The sequence below is a fragment of the Heterocephalus glaber genome, unplaced genomic scaffold (genome assembly GCF_053883595.1).
Source record: "Heterocephalus glaber isolate CG9 unplaced genomic scaffold, H.glaber_assembly_v1.0 deba00001460, whole genome shotgun sequence".
NCBI classification, from domain to species: Eukaryota; Metazoa; Chordata; class Mammalia; order Rodentia; family Bathyergidae; genus Heterocephalus; species Heterocephalus glaber.
This window is the reverse complement of record NW_028258307.1, coordinates 5,727,507-5,746,012: the sequence shown is the minus strand read 5'-3', so window position 1 is coordinate 5,746,012 and position 18,506 is coordinate 5,727,507. Positions and strand designations below refer to the sequence as shown.

General features: G+C 47.9%; 1 protein-coding gene and 1 long non-coding RNA gene across 3 annotated transcripts in view; one reads left to right on the top strand and one right to left on the bottom strand.

Annotated features, from left to right (window-relative positions):
• Positions 1-202: 202 nt before the first annotated feature.
• Positions 203-6,131, bottom strand: LOC147826880 (uncharacterized). Its single transcript, XR_015453365.1, has 2 exons — positions 5,424-6,131; positions 203-3,595 (listed from the first exon to the last, which is right to left on the bottom strand). It is a non-coding gene; the product is annotated as an uncharacterized LOC147826880 (long non-coding RNA).
• Positions 4,685-18,506, top strand: part of Dock5 (dedicator of cytokinesis 5) — a 185,591-nt gene continuing 171,769 nt past the window's right edge. Inside the window, exon 1 of one of the 2 annotated variants that reach the window (XM_004848358.3) lies at positions 4,685-4,895. In XM_004848358.3, the coding sequence (XP_004848415.2) occupies positions 4,853-4,895 (43 nt within the window). In that variant the 5' untranslated portion in view covers positions 4,685-4,852. Of the gene's footprint in view, positions 4,896-4,946; positions 5,314-18,506 lie in introns of those variants that run through there. The other variant, XM_087216792.1, reaches the window with a different exon arrangement.

The window sequence follows — 18,506 nt, the reverse complement described above, 5'->3', positions numbered from 1 at the left end:
CAGCCTTCACACATACTTAACCAGGTGACAGTCACGGGTTAGGAGTTTGAAAACCACAACCCCAGGGCCAAATCTACCCTGTCACCTGCTTGTATGCAGCCCAAAAGTTATGAACGTCTTTTACATTTCAAGAAATGTAAAAGCAAAGAAAATCCAAAGAACAGTAACATTTCATGCATATGAAAATTGTGTGCAATTCAAATTTCATGACTACAAATAAAGTTTTATTGGAACACAGCTACACTCATTCATTTACATCTTGTCTGTGGCTGGTTTTCTGCTACAATTGCAGAGTTGAGTGATTGGTCTCAATAAAGTCCATGTGATCTGCAAAGCATATATATGTATTCCACATCCCTTTTCAATAAACATTCACTGACTTCCAGTTTCCACCCCAGGCCCTGGAGTCAGGCTATCTGGGTTTGGATTTAGTTCTACTAATAAATAACTATGCAGGGACTTTCTTAACTCTTCTAACCCACAATTCCCTCATTTGTAAGGTGGGGACAACAAGAGTTATATTCATTTCGTTAAACTGCAGAGGGAGCAAATAAGCTGAGTACATACTTTTCTACAGACATTAGTTATTGTTCTTGCTTTACAGCTGGTGACTGTGAACAACAAAATTGTCTGGCATTAAATAAAAAGTCTAGAACAAGTGTTTGTTTTCTTCACCACAAAGTGATAGGAAGAAAAATCTGCTGAACCTGAGGCCCAGCTGTACAATAGAGTTCTAGTGTCCCTATGACCAAGGAATGACTGGATGAAACTTCACTCTTTACACAAATAAAGGTCAAGTTTAAGCAAATAACTTCCTTTTTAACTTCATACTCCAGAGGCCTCAGCAAACAAGTAGTGTCCTTTGACTGATTGTGTTCTGAAGAAAGTTAAGGTTTTCAATTTTTTTCATGTTCTTGTGTGGTAATTTTCCACATAAACAGATGATTTTCTATAGTTATAATTACATCGTGGCATATGTAGTTTTATTGTTTTCATTTAAATTTACATCAAAATTTTTCCATATTGTTTCTTCATTTTCATCATCTCTTGTTTTACACAGTATTATGAAGACTGGTTTTTGTTTGCTTTTGCAGCACTGGGAATTGAACCCAAGGCCTTCATACTAAGCTACAACCCTAGCTCTTTTTAATTTTTTATTTTGAGACAGGGCCTTGCTAAGTCACTGAGCTTGTAGCCTGGCCTCAAACTTGTGATCCTCCTGCCTCAGGTTCCCAAATTGTTGGGCTTACAGACATGCACCACCATGCCCAGCATATGACATTTTTTTTAAATGTAGTAATTTTTCAAGACATATAAAAATAAAGATTTTTTAAAAATCAGGTAGCTTTGACTCTATCTCACCTGAGTACAGATGGAGTTTTCAACAAACTAATGACTACTCATTGCTCCTTTCTGCATCCTCGCCCTCTTAGTGGTGTCAGCTAATTCAGACATTTGCTGTGAAGCACATTCTAGAAACAAAACTGAGTGTTTGTGTGAATGTGATGACCAAGTATGAACCTTCCCATGACTGGGACAAGGAGAAGAACAGTATTAGAACTATGACACCATCTCCTTCTCCATCAGAAAAGCTAGAGCTGGGAGGACAGGTTTCTCTCCCCCAACCCCACCAGCTCCTGAGCCCCCAGTTCCAACTTCCTGTACCACCTGGTTCAGGGTACCACCTGTTCCTGGGGTACAGGGAATCACCCTGCTCCAAAGCATTTGCCTTAGAAACCCACCAAATACTGCCTCGAACCAACTGCAATCCATTTATCTTTATCCTTCTCTTTTGTATTCCAGCTGTCCACCCCTCATTCATATGTAGGCTCAAAGATCAATCCTTCTCTCTCCTTAACACAATCCATAGGTTCTGGTGGAGAAGTTGAGTTAGCCAGATTCAGCAAACTAAACCTGGTTGGTGATCGCAGGGGAAAGGGCGGCTCTGGCCAGCTGTTTTCCAATCTTGCCATTCCATTCTTAGGCACGGTCAGGGATTCTCAGAGTATTCAGGTCAAACAGCCTCCAAATTCATTTATGCTCATTCTTCTTGCCCAGGCTCCTTTGGGCAGGTCCTGGGAGCGCTCTCTCTGCAGAATGTGCCTGTGCTTTGTGTGGCTTCGGAATGTGGGGGTCTCTGGTTGTGGAATATGCATAATGCTTCTTCTGAGAAGATATCAGGGGAAAAGGAAAAGGATATTTTTGGGCTGTCATTCCACCTACCCATCTGGTGGACTCTAATTTTAAGCCCCATTTTAATAAAAAGTCTCTGAATAGCTGTGCTTTTATGACTCAAATGGACTTTCAAACTGGGATTCTACCATCTGATAGAGCAAAGTGGGTGGACTCTAGTCTTCAGAGAGAAAAGAACAAACAGACTGAAAGCTGTAGTTAAAATTTTCCACTTTCCTCCAACTCTCTTAAAGCAATTATTCTCAGACTTGCAATCTCCAGTCCCTTGGAAATCTCCAGACTTGAAATCTTCCAAACCTCAAGTTTTACAAAGAGCCTACAATGAAGGGTGGGGAAAGGCACTTGAGATTGCTTTAGGAAAAACTAAGCAGGACTGGCCAAGAGTATCAGAGCAGAAAGTCCAATGGTCCCAGCAAAAGGCTGCAGCTACTAAAGGGGCCCAGGAGCAGTTGCTGAGAAAAGAGTGAAGGTGTGAAGGCGTGTGCACATCTGTAATCCAGCACACTGGGAGGCTGAGGCGGGAGGCTGGCACGTTTGAGCCCAGCATGGGCAATTTAGTGACATAGCAAGACCCAGTCTCAAAATAAAACCTAAAATGGGCTGGGAATATAGGTCGGTGTGCAAGGCCCTGGGTTCAATCTCCAGTACCACTGGCTCAAATCCCTCCAAACTCCTCTTATCAGAGCACTGCATAAAGTCCGTGTGCTGTCACGGTCCCCTTTCCTCTGGCCACCGGAGGCCTTTAAAGAAGTTTCCTCTGGCTTCTTACACAGGAGTCACTGCCAGGGTCCCTGGTTGGTTGGGAACCTGTCAAACCTGGCTGGGTGGCCTTTGCATTTGCCTTTCTCTTCTCACTGTCCAGAATCCCCCTACCCAGCTCCCGTCACAGATGCTGTCCCAGATCTTCTGTATGAAACAGCAGCACTCCACACCCTGTCCTCTGCTTCTGGGGACTTGGGAGGTCTCTCTAGGCCTCTGCCCATGTAATGTACACCACTCCCCTCTCTCACTGTCCCGGTCTCCCCTGCAGAGGCAGGAGTTTCCCTTTCTCTGCTGCTGCGCCTCCATTCCTGGAACAATGCCTAACACCTAGTAGGTACTTAGTATCCAGGAAAGAAGAGAAATTACCAAACCTGGGCAGTAAGTTCGATGACGCCATTGACCAAGGAAGAGAGAGTGGTTTTTTTTCTTTGGTACTGGAGATCAAACTCAGGTCTTTGCGCTTGTGCAGCAGGCAGAGAAACCACTGAGCTAAATCCCCGGCCCAAGAGTGGGTTTTTTTCGGGGTGTGATGGTGGGGTTCCTTCTGGATGTCAAGTCCGGAATGATGGAAGCATTTCTTTAGTGACATGTTGCACACGGACACCTACTGGTTGACAGAGAGGACAGTAACTCCTGGGACCTAAATCCAAAAAGGAAAAGCAGGATTAAAACAAAAAACAAACCCCAAAACTTCAGGCCTGGCTTCACAAGTCAACAATGTTCAATGCACTGAATTCTCTAGATTACACTTTACTATCTTTCACTACAGGTTTATCTTCCTTTCATGTTTCAAATAGGCTAGGAAACCTCCACAGAGCGCAGGGACAATACAGCTTTTGCAGGAAGTGTGTTCCCAGACGGTGAACGTAGGAAGCCGGCCATCTACTCCGCGATTTGACTTTTCAGTGTGAGGTAGCAAAGCGCCCTCGGCTCCTACCCCATCTCCATTTTCCAAGCCTCCCTCTCAGCCATATCCAACGCGCGGTCCCCGCTTTTTGGAACCTCGTCAATAAAAGATCTAAGAACAGACAGGGATGAGCCTGGGCCTCTTCAGCCGAGCCGCCTTCTGGCTATTTAGGAAGGGACAAAGTCTTGGGGCAGACTTGGGCAAGGATCCCGGTGTTTTAGGACGCAGGGCTTCCAATTAGGACTTTGTATCTCATTTCCCCAGTGAGGGTCCTAGGGAATGACCTGACCCTTCGGGAGCGCCGTCTCCCCAGCACTAGTTCTGTTCTGCAGGAGACCGAGGTTCTGTCTGGGCGGTAGAGCCTGCGGCCCCAGGAGATCCCGAGCGCCCGGGCCCAGCTCTCCTCTCCCAGGGTCTGTGAAGGCTCTGGGGCGCCCGCGGTAGCGCGCCGCTCATTCATTCCAGATATTCACTGGGCGCCCGCTGAGTGCAAGGAGCTGCGGCGCCCAGCGGCGAGAAACAGCGCTCGCCTCGTTCCTGATCCTTTCTCGCAGCCCGAGCACCCCGACCGCCGCCGCCCGGCTGTGCCCAGCGCCTGCCTGCAGCGCGGCCTCGGGGCGCCGCGGAGGGGAAGGGGCCCCGCGGGTTGCAGCTCGTTCCCAGTCCGCCCGCCGCCTGGAAGCGGCTCCCGGCGAGCGCGCACGGCCGCGGCGCGCGGAGTCGGCAGAGCGGGAGAGGCCGGCGCCCGCGGTGGGGCTGAGGGGCGGCCCTGCGGGCGGGCGGAAGGCGCGGCCGGCGGGAGGGGCCGGGGCGGTGCCGGGAGGGGTGGCCCGAGGCCGGGCCAGCAGGTGGCCGCGGGCGGGCGGGGACGCGGCCCGCGCAGTCGGCGAAGTTGGGCGGAACATGGCGGAGGAGCCCGGGGCGCGCAAGAGCGCGCGGCGCCGCCCGCAGTCCCAGGAGCTGTAGCCGCCGCGGGCCGAGGTCGCCGCCATGGCGCGCTGGATCCCGACCAAGAGGCAGAAGTACGGGGTTGGTGAGTGCGCCCAGCCCCCGCGAAGATCGCCCGGCCGCCGGGAGGGCGCGCAGTCGGGGCTCGGCCCGGGGTCGGAGGGGCCCGAGCCTCCCGGGGGCGCGGCGGAGCGGGTTTGCTCGGCGTTGGGCGGCCCGAGCGGGAAAGTGAGGGCGGGCTTCGGGGCTGTAGTCTCCAGCGCCTCGCACGGAGGGGCCGTCAGGGCGCGGGGCCGCCGGTGGCCTCGCGGGGTCCCGCTCGCTCCCTGCGCCCCAGGAGCGCCCGGCCAGCCCCCGGGATGGCGCTCCGCTCCCCTCCTCCGAGGCCCTCCGCTGACGCCCCGAGACGGGAGTCGGGATGAAAGCCGCCCTCCGCGCCCCCGGGACTGGGGTCCTGGCCGCTGCTGTAACTGGAACGGGGAAGCCGACGGTGGCGAGCGGAGGTGATGGGCGCGGGAGCGCGGCGTGGGAGGGGCGGCCGGTCCCTGGCTGTGTGTCCGCGCGCCCTTCGCCCGCGGAGCGCGGGTCGGGGGCGTGCGAACGCCGCGTTTACCTGTGGGATCCGGGGGACAGTTCAGCGGCGCGGGCCACTCGTGACCGCGGAGCCGAGGAGCCCCGCGAGTGCCCAGGAACTGCTCGGTCCGGTCGATGAATCCGAAACGATGGACGTGCGGCTTTGGGCCAGTGGAAAACCACGACCCCTTCACTTTCTATTGAGGAGCTAAGTTGAGGTCGGGTGGGAAGCTGCTGCCCTTCTCCGGGCCATTCCCTGGGCAGTTAGGAGGGAGCCCTTCCATAAACAGAGGTGTGTGTGTGTGTGTGTGTGTGTGTGTGTGTGTGTGTGTGTGGACAATTTTATCACTTCTCATTCATTCATTCGGCCTACTTGAAATGTAATCTTTTATTCCACTCTCTCCCCTCACCTGCTGGTTTTAATACCCCCGGTATTCTGTGCTTGGACAGTTAAGTAGGTTTCAAGGGACACAACATCCGTAGCCATTCGTCAGGTTTGTGAAAAAGCCTCTCGTACTCACTGTAGTCTGAGATTGACACAGATTGTACCTGGCTGTGTGTGCATAAAATTATTCCAAAGAGTTTTTTGGGGGGGTCTTTAAGTTACTTTGAGAATCTTTGCTCTTTCACTATGTGACACTATATATGGTATTTCTTCTGCCCCAGACCGCATGGTTGTGAGGCTTCGGATGAGCCAGGGAGTCCTCAGCAGGTGCTGTCGCGAGTAGCCAGCACTCAGGGAAATGAAATGCGGAACAAAGAAGAAGGGCAGGGAGTGTATCCAAGTAGCATGCCCAAAGCCCTGGGTTCAATCAGCGACAGAAAAACAGGATGAAATCCATTTATTTTGAGTGTTGTGGACACTATGACTGAATGAAAGTGTATTTAGCAGAGTCTGATTACTAATTGCAAAAACAAGTTACCAATTCTAATTTTGTTTAACCTAGATTCAAAGCTGTTTCCTAAAATATTATGACTTTGATGTCATTAATGCAAACCTGTTCCGAATTTTTTTTATTGCCATGGTTTTAGAAACGTGTACGATGTGCTTTCTTTTTAATCTTTTCCCCATGTCTTGGAGTCAGTTTAGTGTTACCAGTCAAGAAAAATATTTGGATTGCCTTTCTAGGGCACAGGTGTTAGCAAAATTGCCCCAGGATATAATGTAGGACAGTTACTTCACCAGATGTGATAGATTCTGATTGGCATGGATTCTGTTGACATCTCCATTGCTCAAAAATACATTGTGTTCTTGTGGCCTGTGGATGGCTTAGGGAGCCCAGACTTTGCTACCGGTTGGGTTCCACCTCCCTTCTCCGGCTTATCTCTCCCCACATGGCTGTGATTAACCCTCTCTGCAGGCAGACATACTGCCCTTCTCTCTTACGCAGTACACACCACAGCGTCCCTCCCCCTGTGAGACTTTGCCCCCTGCACCTGTGCCCTGCCCAGAGAACCCTCCGAACTCTGCCTCCCACAATCTGGCCTCTCCCTTGGGGCTCAGATCTCCTGCCACTGCTTCCTTCATAGTTTGCTTCTTGCCAGGTCTTCTGAAGCCCTGGAGCCCCTTACTCAAAATTCCTGCCGGTGCCATCGCCGTCCCTTGTGTTGCTCAGCTGCTTCTCATCAGGGACAGGAAGTGACGTTTTTGTGTCCCTGTCACTCAGGTGTACCAGGTGTGTGCAGTCCCCACACACACAAGCTCATCGTGTCACTTTCCACAGCTTCTGTTACCTGCGGTCACCTCAGGTCTAAAAATAAATGGAAAATTCTGGAGAGAGGAGGAGACAGACCACATCCACATAACTTTTCTTATAGTATGTTGTACAGTTGTTCCGTTGTACTGTGCTTTATTGTTAGTCTTTACCATTCCTACTTTCTAAATTCTTAACACAGGTGTGTACATGTGAGAAGAACCATCATTACATGGAGATCAGTCCTGGGGCTCCTGGCAAGGTATGCCCGAGGTTGAGGGGTCTGTTCCGAAGCACACCAACCTAATTTCTCTAGGGATTTAACGCAGCTTCCTTCAGTTAGACTTGAGCATTGCATTTGCCTCACTCTCACTTACTTGTTTTCTGTTCAGTGAGGGCCTCCACTCTGTCCTTAACTCTGCAAGTAAAAAATATGAGAGATTCTGCTATGGAAGCCCGGCTTAGACAGACTGGCATGGATGTGCTGGAGGGTGTTGGCTTCACTGGGCTCTTTGGGGGTCTGACCACTTCTGAGTGTCTGCTGGTCCCATTGGTTCCTGGGTAGGAGAAGCCACAGGTAGCTATCCTGAGGCCCGTGGTGATGCAGAGCTGCCCCTCGGTGGCCTGTGAGCTGAAGACAGAGCCCCAGCTCTGCTCCTATTGTGCCCTGGGAAGCTGGCAGTCCCCGCTGCCTCTTTTCTCTCAGTGCCGCTGTGGGGTGATCCTGAAGTAACCTAGTTTTCTCCACAGAGACTGAAATGCAGTCCGTCTGGGAGTTCTTAGTTCTTAAGCGTAGCGCTGCTGACTCGGTTTCTAGCATTAAGTGGGCCTAATGGCCCGTGTGTGTCAGCCAGCCAGAAGACACACAGACTTGATCCTTCAGAGCACTTCAGGACCCAGTGTACAGTGCTGAGTCCTGAGTGCTCAGGACAAGTGCTCTTCCATGGAGCCAGGCAGAATGTTTTCTTCCTGTCTTTCCTTTATCTTCTCTCTCTCAGTCTCTCTCTCCCTTCCTTGCTCTCTCCCTCTCCCCCTTATTCAAACATCTGAAGTTTCAAAACACTTGTTAGATTTTAAGCAGATATTATTGATAAATACGCAAATTATTCTTTGAGTTATTGAGATGTTAGCTTCTACCTAAGCTCTTTATGGCAAGAACTGCTGCAGATTATGTTGATTGTAGATTCTTTGCAGAGTAATTTTTTATCACACGTTGGGTTTTCTGATACCTATTTTTATAGCATGATAACAAGTAGTTTGGGGAAGTGTTTGCTTGTGTGTTAGCTCCTCAGTCGTCCAGCAGCACTCACCCTGGTTAGTCCAGAGCATTTGACTTTGGAGAATAGATTCATGCATCTGAGTTCAGGCCGAAGCCAGACTCTTGTGTGTCTGTGTTGAAGCCAGTGGACACCCAATCCCTCCTGCTGCAGCTCCAATGTGGTGGCAGGAAGGAGGTGCCCCACAGTGATTAGTTTCCTTTTAAAGAGAGTAGCTTTGTGCCTAGAGAGGCAAAATGAATTGCTTCACCCAGGGCTGCTTGCCTTTTTGGTTGCATGAACCCCATTAGCAATCTAGTGAAGCCAGTGCACGCACCTTTTCCTCAGAATGATAAAAATACAAAGGCTTGAGAATCAGATTCATTGTATTGAAACAGAGTTGTCAAGCTATTTTTCAAATATATGTGCTTCTGTATTAGAGCATTAACTAACGAGCTCTAATGGCAGGTAATGGCTACCATGATTGTGAATTAGGATGAACATATGTGATTTTTCAGGATAATTGCATTTGTATTTGGATCGTAATATGATATACAAGTACCTGTGCTTTCTGTTGATGATTGTATCACAGGCACTACTAGTGCACCTGGGGTGTGTTGCCTGCAGTCCAAATAGAAGTAAATGCTTAGTGTCCTAAAATAGGCGTGTAACTTTCTTTCCTGTCCAAATCCTGAATCCTCTGAATTTGGACACAGATTGAGACTCTCTGGCAGATCCTCACACTGCTAATGAGTTCCAGGACCATCTGAACAATTATAACAGCAGTCACACTTATAGAGCATCTCTCTACATGTGGCGTGGTGCTGGATGTTTATACAACTGCAGCCCCGAACAGGACCCTGCCGAGACGTGTTTATGTCCTGACAGCATTGAAGCTAAGGGAAAACATGGGGGGCAGAAGTGACATTGTTAATATTCATAGAGAACTTACACTGTGAGATTCTGGCCCAAAGCTTTTCTGAGCAAGTACTGTTCCAAAGCATTTACTGTAGTGTGTTCCAGGGACACTCAGGGGGTCTCAGAGACATTTGCAGAGGGCTTATGAGATTAAAAGTTTTTTCCCAGTAATCCCAAAATGTGATTGGCTTCTTTTCATCCACATTCACTCATGATTAGATACAGGGATTTCCACAAGTGTGGTATGGGAACAGATGACAGGCAGATAGGCAGCAAAGCCAGCTGCCTTCTACAGCCACATAGTAAAGAGATAAATAAATATGCAGAACAATGTCAAGCTTCTAAGTGATTTCTTTGGAGAGACAATTTCATTCATAAGAAATAGGTAATGTGGCCAACATGTATAGCGATTTGAAAGTAACTTTTGTTTTTAGTACTGAGGGTTGAACTCAGGGCCTTCACACTGAGCTACATCCCCAGCCATTTTTATTTTTTATTTTGAGACAATCTTGCTGAAACATTTTAGCTGCCTGAGCTGGGCTTGAACTTGTGATCCTCTTGCCTCAGCCTCCTGTAGGAATAACAGGCATGCACCATGACACCTGGCTTTAAGTTAACTGTTTCTTAAATGTGTGGGTTTGGATATCTGATAACAGTAAATAATGATAGAAATAACCCATAGAGACAAAAGCAAAACCCCCTTTGAGGGTTCTGGATAACTTTGAGCATGAAGGGGCTCTGATAGGAACAAGTTTTCGGCACCAGCGCTTTGTACTGCATTTCATGAAATCATTGTGGTTGTGCCGTGAGGTGCAGTTGTCCCTTCTTCCAGATAAGGAAAATGAGACTCCTGGAAGGTAAACGTCTCTTTCACGGCCATGTGGCTCCCTGCTAGCCATGACCTTGACACTGCACTGTGTTCCCAGATGCCAGGGTTCCCTTCACCTGCCTCTTGTCCTGTGCAGGTACCGGGGTGGGGCGGGGGGGAACCTTCGTGGCTGGTGCCGTACCCACTTGCCGTCATCTGATTTTTCTATGTAAACAGCAGCAAATAGACCTTGAAGCTGGTATTTGTTTACATCTGAGAATGGAAACAAGAAGATAAAATGACATCTTGTTCAGCCTGAGCTGGGAACTTGTGCACCGTTTTTCTCTGCTTTACACAGCACTGATTGTGGGAGTATTGGTATTGATTTGGGGGTTCCCAATAAATTTTAATGAGTGGGCGAATTCAGAAATATGGAGTCTGTAAGTAATGGGGATCAACTGTAGTTACAAAGAGTTGAAAATGGGAATCACTTTTTTCCCACGTGTTTGTTTTTGACAGATTTGGTGCAGTTGACTTGAAAGGATCGCCTGCCTGCCTGCCTGCCTGCCCGCGTGCCTTCTTTCCTTTTTTGTGGTACTGGGGATTGAACCCAGAGCCTTTGCACCGAGGTACATCCCCGGCAATTCTTGTTCTTTATTTTGAAAATGTCCCAGTTGCCCAGGCTGGGCTCAAATGTGTGATCCTCCTGCCTCAGCCTCCCAGAGTGCTAGGGTTACCGGTGAAATGCTTTCTTCTCTGGCCTTCCCATCCCATTTCTCCATTGTTTTCCTCTCATGCCTCCACCCCTCTCTGCCTCACCTGACTTTGTCATGTCAGCTACCTGGGCTGGCTGCTGTGTCTTCTTCCACTGCCTTCTACCAAGTGGCACCCATGCGTTTGCTGCTGACGTCCAGAGTCACAGGCCCCTTCGGCACCTCACCTGACCAAGCAGGAGCTCTCGGGCTCTCCAATGGGTGGTCCCCACTGGACATGTTTGGAACAGAGTCTTTGCTCCTCTTTGACTCCAGATCTGCACCTTCCCCGGTTCCCCCACCCGCAGTTCCGGCTGGTCAGTCTGCGCCAGATTCAGTCTGCCCTACCTCCCCCTCCTGCGTGCCTCAGCCACCTCGTCCTGCTGTCTCTGATGGTCCCGTCCCCTGTGCCTCTTCGTCTCCTTCCCAGTGTTGCTGCCATGGCTTCTAACTACTCTCCCCTCCCTTCCCCTCTGAATCATCCTGCAAACATGGCCAGAAGGACCTTTGAAGACTAAAAATCTGACCGTGTCATGTCCCTGCTGAGGCCCCCCTTTCTGTCGTGCTTAGGATGACACTGAGACTCTTGGTTGTGGCCTGCAAGGCCCTGCATGACCGGATGTGCTGTCTACCTCTGCCTCCCTTCCCTCCCTGCATTCCAGCCACCCTGGCTTTATTTCTACTTTTTTTTAACTCCCCAGGCTCCCTTTGACTCAGGGCCTTGGCACTTGCTCCTCCCTCTTGTGGAATGTGCTTCCTGGATGTGCAAATGTCCCATTCCCTCTCAGAATCCAGGCCTTCCTTCACCTCACCCCTCCGCGGTCCCTTGCTCACAGACGGTGCCATCCTGGCCCGCACCTCTGGATGTCCTGCCCTTCCCTCCTGTGTTGGTGCTGATTGTCTGAGTTCCTTTGTGGAAGGTAAAGCAGAGCTTGGGAACTCTGCCTCTCTCATTCGTGTACCCAGCCCCTAGGAAGAGCCGCTGGTTCACAGCACTCAGAGGACATGAAGAGTGCGTGATGGAATGCTGAGCCACCATCTGCCTGCTGCCCCCTCCCCACGATAATGGGGGCTTTGCCCAGACTGTGCAGAATGCCACCCCATGCCTGCTTCCCATGAGATCAAAGAGAGGGCAGTAGGGAAAGGGACCCTTCGATAACAGAAAGTGGAGCTAATAAACGGTACAAGCAAAGGACTGAACACAGGAGGGTATGTTGGATTTATTGGATCAGATAAAATAATAGGACCAAATTTGCTTTTGTTTTCCTTTTTTCATTATTTGTAGAGGCTTCATGGAAGAAGGGCATTGTAGGACTGGTTAAAAGGAGAGTAAAGCTGGAGCCCAGTGGTGAACAGGCTCGGGAAGCTCTGAGACGCTGGATTGATGCTGTTGGGTGTGAGTGGGAGAGGAATGGAGTTATGGTTTGTGGAAGAAAGGAAACATGCGAGGCTTTCCCAGGAGAACATACACACCACCCTGGGCAATTACAGAAAAAGAAAATGTGGAGAAGAACACTTAATATGGCATATTGGCACAGGGCTTCAAAGCAAAAGTAGCTGCCACCATCATCAAAAGTAGCTGCTGAAGTTTTCTTTTGGTTGTTGTTTGCAGCACTAGGGATTGAACTCAGGCCTTTTGCCCTGAGCTACGTTCCCACACCTTTTTTATTTTGAGGCAGGGTCTTACCAAGTCACTAAGTGGCCTAGGCTGGGCTCAAGCATGCGATCTTTTTGCTTCAGCCTCCCAGAGTGCTGGGATTACAGATGTTCACCACCTTGCCTGGCTACATTAGCTGATATTTAATTAATTCGTTATTTCCCCTCGTCTAAATTGTGAGACAAACTAGAGGGATTTGACAGTCAGAAATTAAGTCTCATTGCAATTTCATTTTCCTATACAGAAGGGCTTATTTCCAGAAACACTCTGTACACTAACATCATTATATCCCTACGCATGTAAAAAAAAAATTCTAATATTTTCAAAAGGAACGATTCAGAACTTTGACATGTTATAATGGACTTGGAACTTATCTCTGAGGTTCTGGAGCCTAAGGTCACAGATTGTTCTTTACTTAGGATTCCAGTGGAGGAAAAAATAGTTTTCTCCTTCATCGCATAGGTCGAATCACTGAAGAGCAGCCTACACTCTGTGGACATTAAAGGACGTAATAAATTCCTTAGGAATCCTTGGAGTTACCCTTGGCCTCTATCATACCTAAGGATTAATGGGGTTTTACTGTTGAGCTTTAAGAAATGCTTTTGAGAAATTACTTTGAGGCAGAGATGTGGGTGAACAAGGGAAGGTGGCCAATGAACCTGGGAATTGTGTTTCTCCAAGTGGATGTTCATGCCTTGTCCTCTCGGACCCTGGGCTGGCAGTCAGGGTTCGCTCAAACGATGGTCTGCATTTCTGGCAGCCGTTCCTTGAGCCAGAGACAAAGTGGGCTTTGTCACCCTCCAGGCTCCCATGCCATGACATAGGCCCTGTTGTTCCGACATCTTCAGAGCCATTGTCTACCTTTTCCCAAATGTGTGGTCTCTCACCTTTCCACACCTGGTGAGGTGAGGCTGTCACTGCTCAGTCAGGTGACAGTCGAGCCCCCAAGCCATCCCTCTAAGGGTCCTGGCAGCCAAAGCCTTTGTCCTGGAAACGAGGTGAGGGTAGGAAAGTGCTGCAGAGATGAATTCCCCTCCAATCTCACCCTTGCTGACTCAGCCCCAGTGAGTAAGGTACATCCTGTGCACAGTTTATTACCTTCGTACCTGTGGCTAGGTGTGCTCTCTGTGAGCCTGGGACCATATGGGTCTCATGCCAGAGACCATTTGTAAGACTTAAGTCATGAGACTTGAAATCTCACTGTTTTGCCCTTTAGTATATAAAATCACAAAACCTCAAGCACTGGAGCCTGGAAGCACCGCCTCTTATTGAACACAGTAGAGAAAAACAAGGCCCCAGAGGCATAAGTGACTTATCCAGAATCACACTGCTGGTAGGAGATTTTTGTTTCAACTTGTTTCGTAGCTGCTGCTTTTCCCTTTATAACATCCAGGGGCCGAGTGAGGGTGTAGCTCAGTGGTAGAGCATGCTCAGTGGTTGCCTAGCATGCATGAGGCCGTAGGATTCATCCCTAGTACTATGGTAAAAATAAATAAGATCCAGCTATTCAAACAGCCTCTTTTAAGAGTTCTGGGAAGGGAGTGTTTCGAGAGCCTGCAAAGTGGAGGCCCCCACCCTGTGGGTTCCACAGTTTGGCCTCTGATATTCACAGGGCTGCTGCTGGGCCCCCAGGGCCTTTGGTTCCCAGGGCTGTGGTAGTTAATGTGACATCAGTTACGAAATGAATAAGTCATGCAGTGTTCTCACCACATCACAGGCGCGTTTGAGAACAAGTGTCTCTGTGTTTGGTGACATAAAGGGGGGGAAGGGGCAAAGGAGGGGTGTCCTGGATGATAAAGGATTATCATAGTCACCTGAAGTGAGGGACCATGTAGACCCTGTCAGGCCTGACTTTTGAACATTTGCTGCTGCCGTATTTGGTGGATTTCAGGTTGAGTCAGGAACCTCCTCCTCTGGCAGTACAGTGTCTCCGGTTCCATTCTCTCTGGCGGGAGCAGACCTGGGTCAGGTGAGGCACTGAGGTTGATCTCCTGGAGTGTTGCCTCCTGAAATGGGGGCAGCATCGGCCTCCCTGGAGTCCAGTGCTGCTCTGGGGCTCAGGGCTTCCTTCAGAACAGGAGTCAACAGCAAGGCGCCCCTGCTCTTCACTGTGGGAGGCAGAGGAGGCCTGCGCGCCAGATCCCGCAGCATGCTTGGGGTTAGCTTTTACTGTCCACCTTCAGGAGTCTGAGGCAGCTTCAGTGAACTTTATGCATATGTGTGTTTTCTCAATCCATGGTTTCAGGAAGTACATTTGCTGTCTTTAGAAAAAAGAGAAAATGAATACAATTGAAATCATAGTGTGCTACGGCGCTGTGGAGTTCATGATGGCCCAATAAACCCCATCATAGTTAGTATAACCTCTGTCCAGTAGTGGTCAAAATTGAAATGCACGTAGCCTTTGGCTCAGCAGTTCCACTTATCCAGTTTATCCTACCAGTATAGCCACATGTGAGGAATAATGGATGGACAAAGTGCATATATTATTTATTGCAGCATTATTTATAGCAAAACAACTTGAGTATTACTCAGTCGGGGACAGGCTTAATAATTAATAGGACATGCACACAATGGAATGCTATACAGTCATTGAAAAGGAATTAGGCTCAGGGATGTACCCCTGATGAAGAGGATACTAGTAGGTGGTGGCTAAAAAATGAGGTTTTCAAAAAAGGTATTAAGTCAGTGTTTATCTACATTAAAAATTTATCTAGACCCCTACTTATTTCCATGTAAAAGTATACTCTAGATTTACATAAAGTAAAACAGTGGAAGTTCTTAGAAGCAGAAGAGCCTATTGTTATGACCTTGGAATAAGAAGAGATTTCTTAAATGCACATGAACTTTATTTGTTGTCTTAAAAGGACACTAATATAAGAAGAAAATTATTCAGGGTCATACTAAAATTAAGAACTTCCGTTTACCACCAAGAGACACCTGTATGAGATTAAAAATACAACCCACAGAATGAAAGGAAACTGGCAATGCATGTGTCTGACTAATGCCTTATATTGCAAATGTATAAAGAACTGTAAATCAGTGAGAAAAAGACTGATATCTGGTAGAAAAATGGGCTATAGAAATGAATAAGTGCTTTGCGGAAATCGATATCCAAGTGTCCAGGAAACATGCAGGTGGGTGCTGAGCTCCATCTCTCAGCAGGAAGATCAAACATAGTGCCCATGGGAAGAGCCTCACTAGCTGGCTACCAGGACGACAGAACCCAAAGCACAACCAGAGCGAGTGTGGGTGAGACTGCGTGACACGGGGCGGCCTCGTGCGGGGATGGCGTGTACACTGGTATATCCACTTTGGAAAACTGTCTAGTGCTTCCTCGATATACATCCATCCAACAGTTCTACCTTCAGCCAATGGCAATACTTGTGTGCAGGAATGGTCATGACATATTATTCACATAGCTCCAAATCGGAAGCTGTAGTCTTGCCCACCGAAAGTTGAATGACTATATAAATTGTGGAATTCTCACACAGCATGGCAACATTGGGCAGTGAGAGTGAATGAGTTACGTGTTCTCACAGAAATATGGATAAATCTGACAAATATAAGGCTGAGCAAAGGAAGGTAGACACCAAAGAGCATGCCGCATTATTCATTGCTACATATCCCTGTGCAAGGAAAGCTAACTCATGCTTTCAGAGGTCAGGGTATTGGTTACCTTTGATACCTGGACGGTAGGGGCGGTGGATGTGGCACAAAGTAGGGGGAGACATTGAGGTTACTGGACTGTTCCACTCCATATCTCGATCTGAGTTCTGGTTTAGGTGGGTGTAAAATTTAGTGAGATGTACGCATATGGTATGTGTACATTTATTTCTGTGTTTGTATTAAAGTTAACATGTTTAGGAAGAAAAGGAATGAGGCAGTTTTGTATAATACATTGTTACTGGTATCTTTCCAGGATATATTTGAGTAAAAGAACCAGATGCAGAAAGTGTACATGGTATGAATTTTCATTCATTACACAATACTTTTTGGCAATAACCACTGAGTGTCAGGCAGTTTTTAGGCACTGAATATAACAGACAAAAGTGTAGATCTGTTTGTGTGCTTGTAAATGCTGGGCTGTTGATAAAAGCACACAAAATGAATTGTTCACCGCTTGTTTCTTCAGAGGGACTGGAGTGATTGGGAGTCAGAAGTAGGAAGGAGAGGTGGGCATGCAGCGCAGTAGCTGAGCTTTTCTCTAGCATTTACAAGGACAGGGTTTGCTTTCCCAATCCCTAAAAACTTAAAAATAAAAAAGAAGCAGAAAGGAGGGTTCTTATGGAATCTTTTTGTGCCTCTTCAAGTCCATACAATGGATCACCAATTTTTTAAAAATGAATTTAACAATCCTGGTAACTGGGTTATTAATGTTGGAAGCCTCTGTGTGTTCTTTGCTTTAGAGATCAACTGAAACACACCGTCTTGGTGGTTTGCCCCAGGATGCCTCTGCTGCTGGTGGCCAGGATTTTTGAAGTCCAAGTCTACCAGCTTTGTTACTCTTTGGCTTTGTGAGATCATACAAGGCTCTCGGCCAAGTGAGAAGGTAGGACTAAGACTAGCACACTTCCTGGTACAGTGGGCAGTGCTCGATCATTATCTGACGTTGGCCAGGTGGCAGCTGCCTGACGGTACACTGGCCTGACAGGTAGGGGCCCTTGTTTGCAGAGAAGGTTGATTATGAAGTAGTTAATTCTGCCTGACTCTGAACCTGTCCTCAGAGGTTCACACTGAATTCCGTACAGTTCCAGTTTTAAAGCCCAATAGGTGGAAATGGCCTGATCTTTCAGGCCTCCTCCTGGAAAATGTTTGAACCCCCCTGAGTCTCTGAGTGATGTGACTTTTTCTCCTGCTTTAGGAGTAGCCCTTACTCACTGGCTCAGGACAGGCTGGAGTCCTAAGAGGTATGTGCTGAGTGACTCAATGAAAGAACGGATGGATGGACTCTGATCTGATTTGTATGTGTGGTCTGAGTCATGCCAACTTGAGTGCGAATCTCCCACTCACTGTAACCTTCCTTACTGCTCCGAAATGGTTCTCATTCATGGAGGACTTTCTCTGTCCCAGTGGTTTGCTGGGTGGTTGTGAGGATGATATGAGTGCCTAGAAAGCACAGAGTAGGCAGGGCTACCTACCTGGCATCCTTTTCTTGGGCTTGGTAGAATGCTACAGAATGCATCCCCATTCTCATGAACCCATAGATGTTTGTGACCAGTAGTCCTAGGTGAGCCATTTCTGGTCCTGCCACCTAGGTAGATCCTGAAGATAGGAATCCATTAAGGACAGAATCCTTAATGATCATCTTATGTGCTTACAAGCCTGCCTCGAAGAAGACTGATGCTCACTGGAGTCAGAGAGTTGACTACGTATAGAAGGCCCTGAATTAATTTTTCCGAGGACCATGACATGCCTTGGGGAGGCTGGTATCCAGTTCACCTTTGGCAGTGAGAGGACTGCTGCTCAAGACTGTTTTCAAATTGCTTTGATGGCTCCAGGGAGGTCTACTTGTCAGCTCACAAATTCAGAAATGGCTGGAGACTGTCGGAGAATTCTTTTCATGTTTGAGCTCTGATATAAGCCAAGAGACTTGGCAATTTTGAATCTGTCTCTTACATTTTCTTTCCTGAATTAGATATGGGTCTGCTTGCTTAGTTCAGATTTTTAACATGACTTACTTCAAAACCAAAGAGCTCACTGCACAAGGAAAACCCTAACTCCGCCTTCACCATTGGTGGCATTTTGGTTCTACTCTAACAGTGACACCAGGACAGGTATTTTTGACCAGGGAAAGAGTGAGAGCTTCTCATTTGCTGCCCAAAAGACTAAAATTGTAAAGATCAGAGAGGATATACAGACTTTTGCTTCAATTTACTTTTCGTTTTTTTGTTTTGTTTTGTTTTGTTTTAGGGTCTATAGGGCACAATTCTGTGTTGGAGAGGCATTAACTAATAGTTACAAAACCTCTCTTCAAAAACTGCCCCTGTCAAAAAATGAAAGATGGAAGAAATAGAACCATCTAAAAAGTAACATTGTTC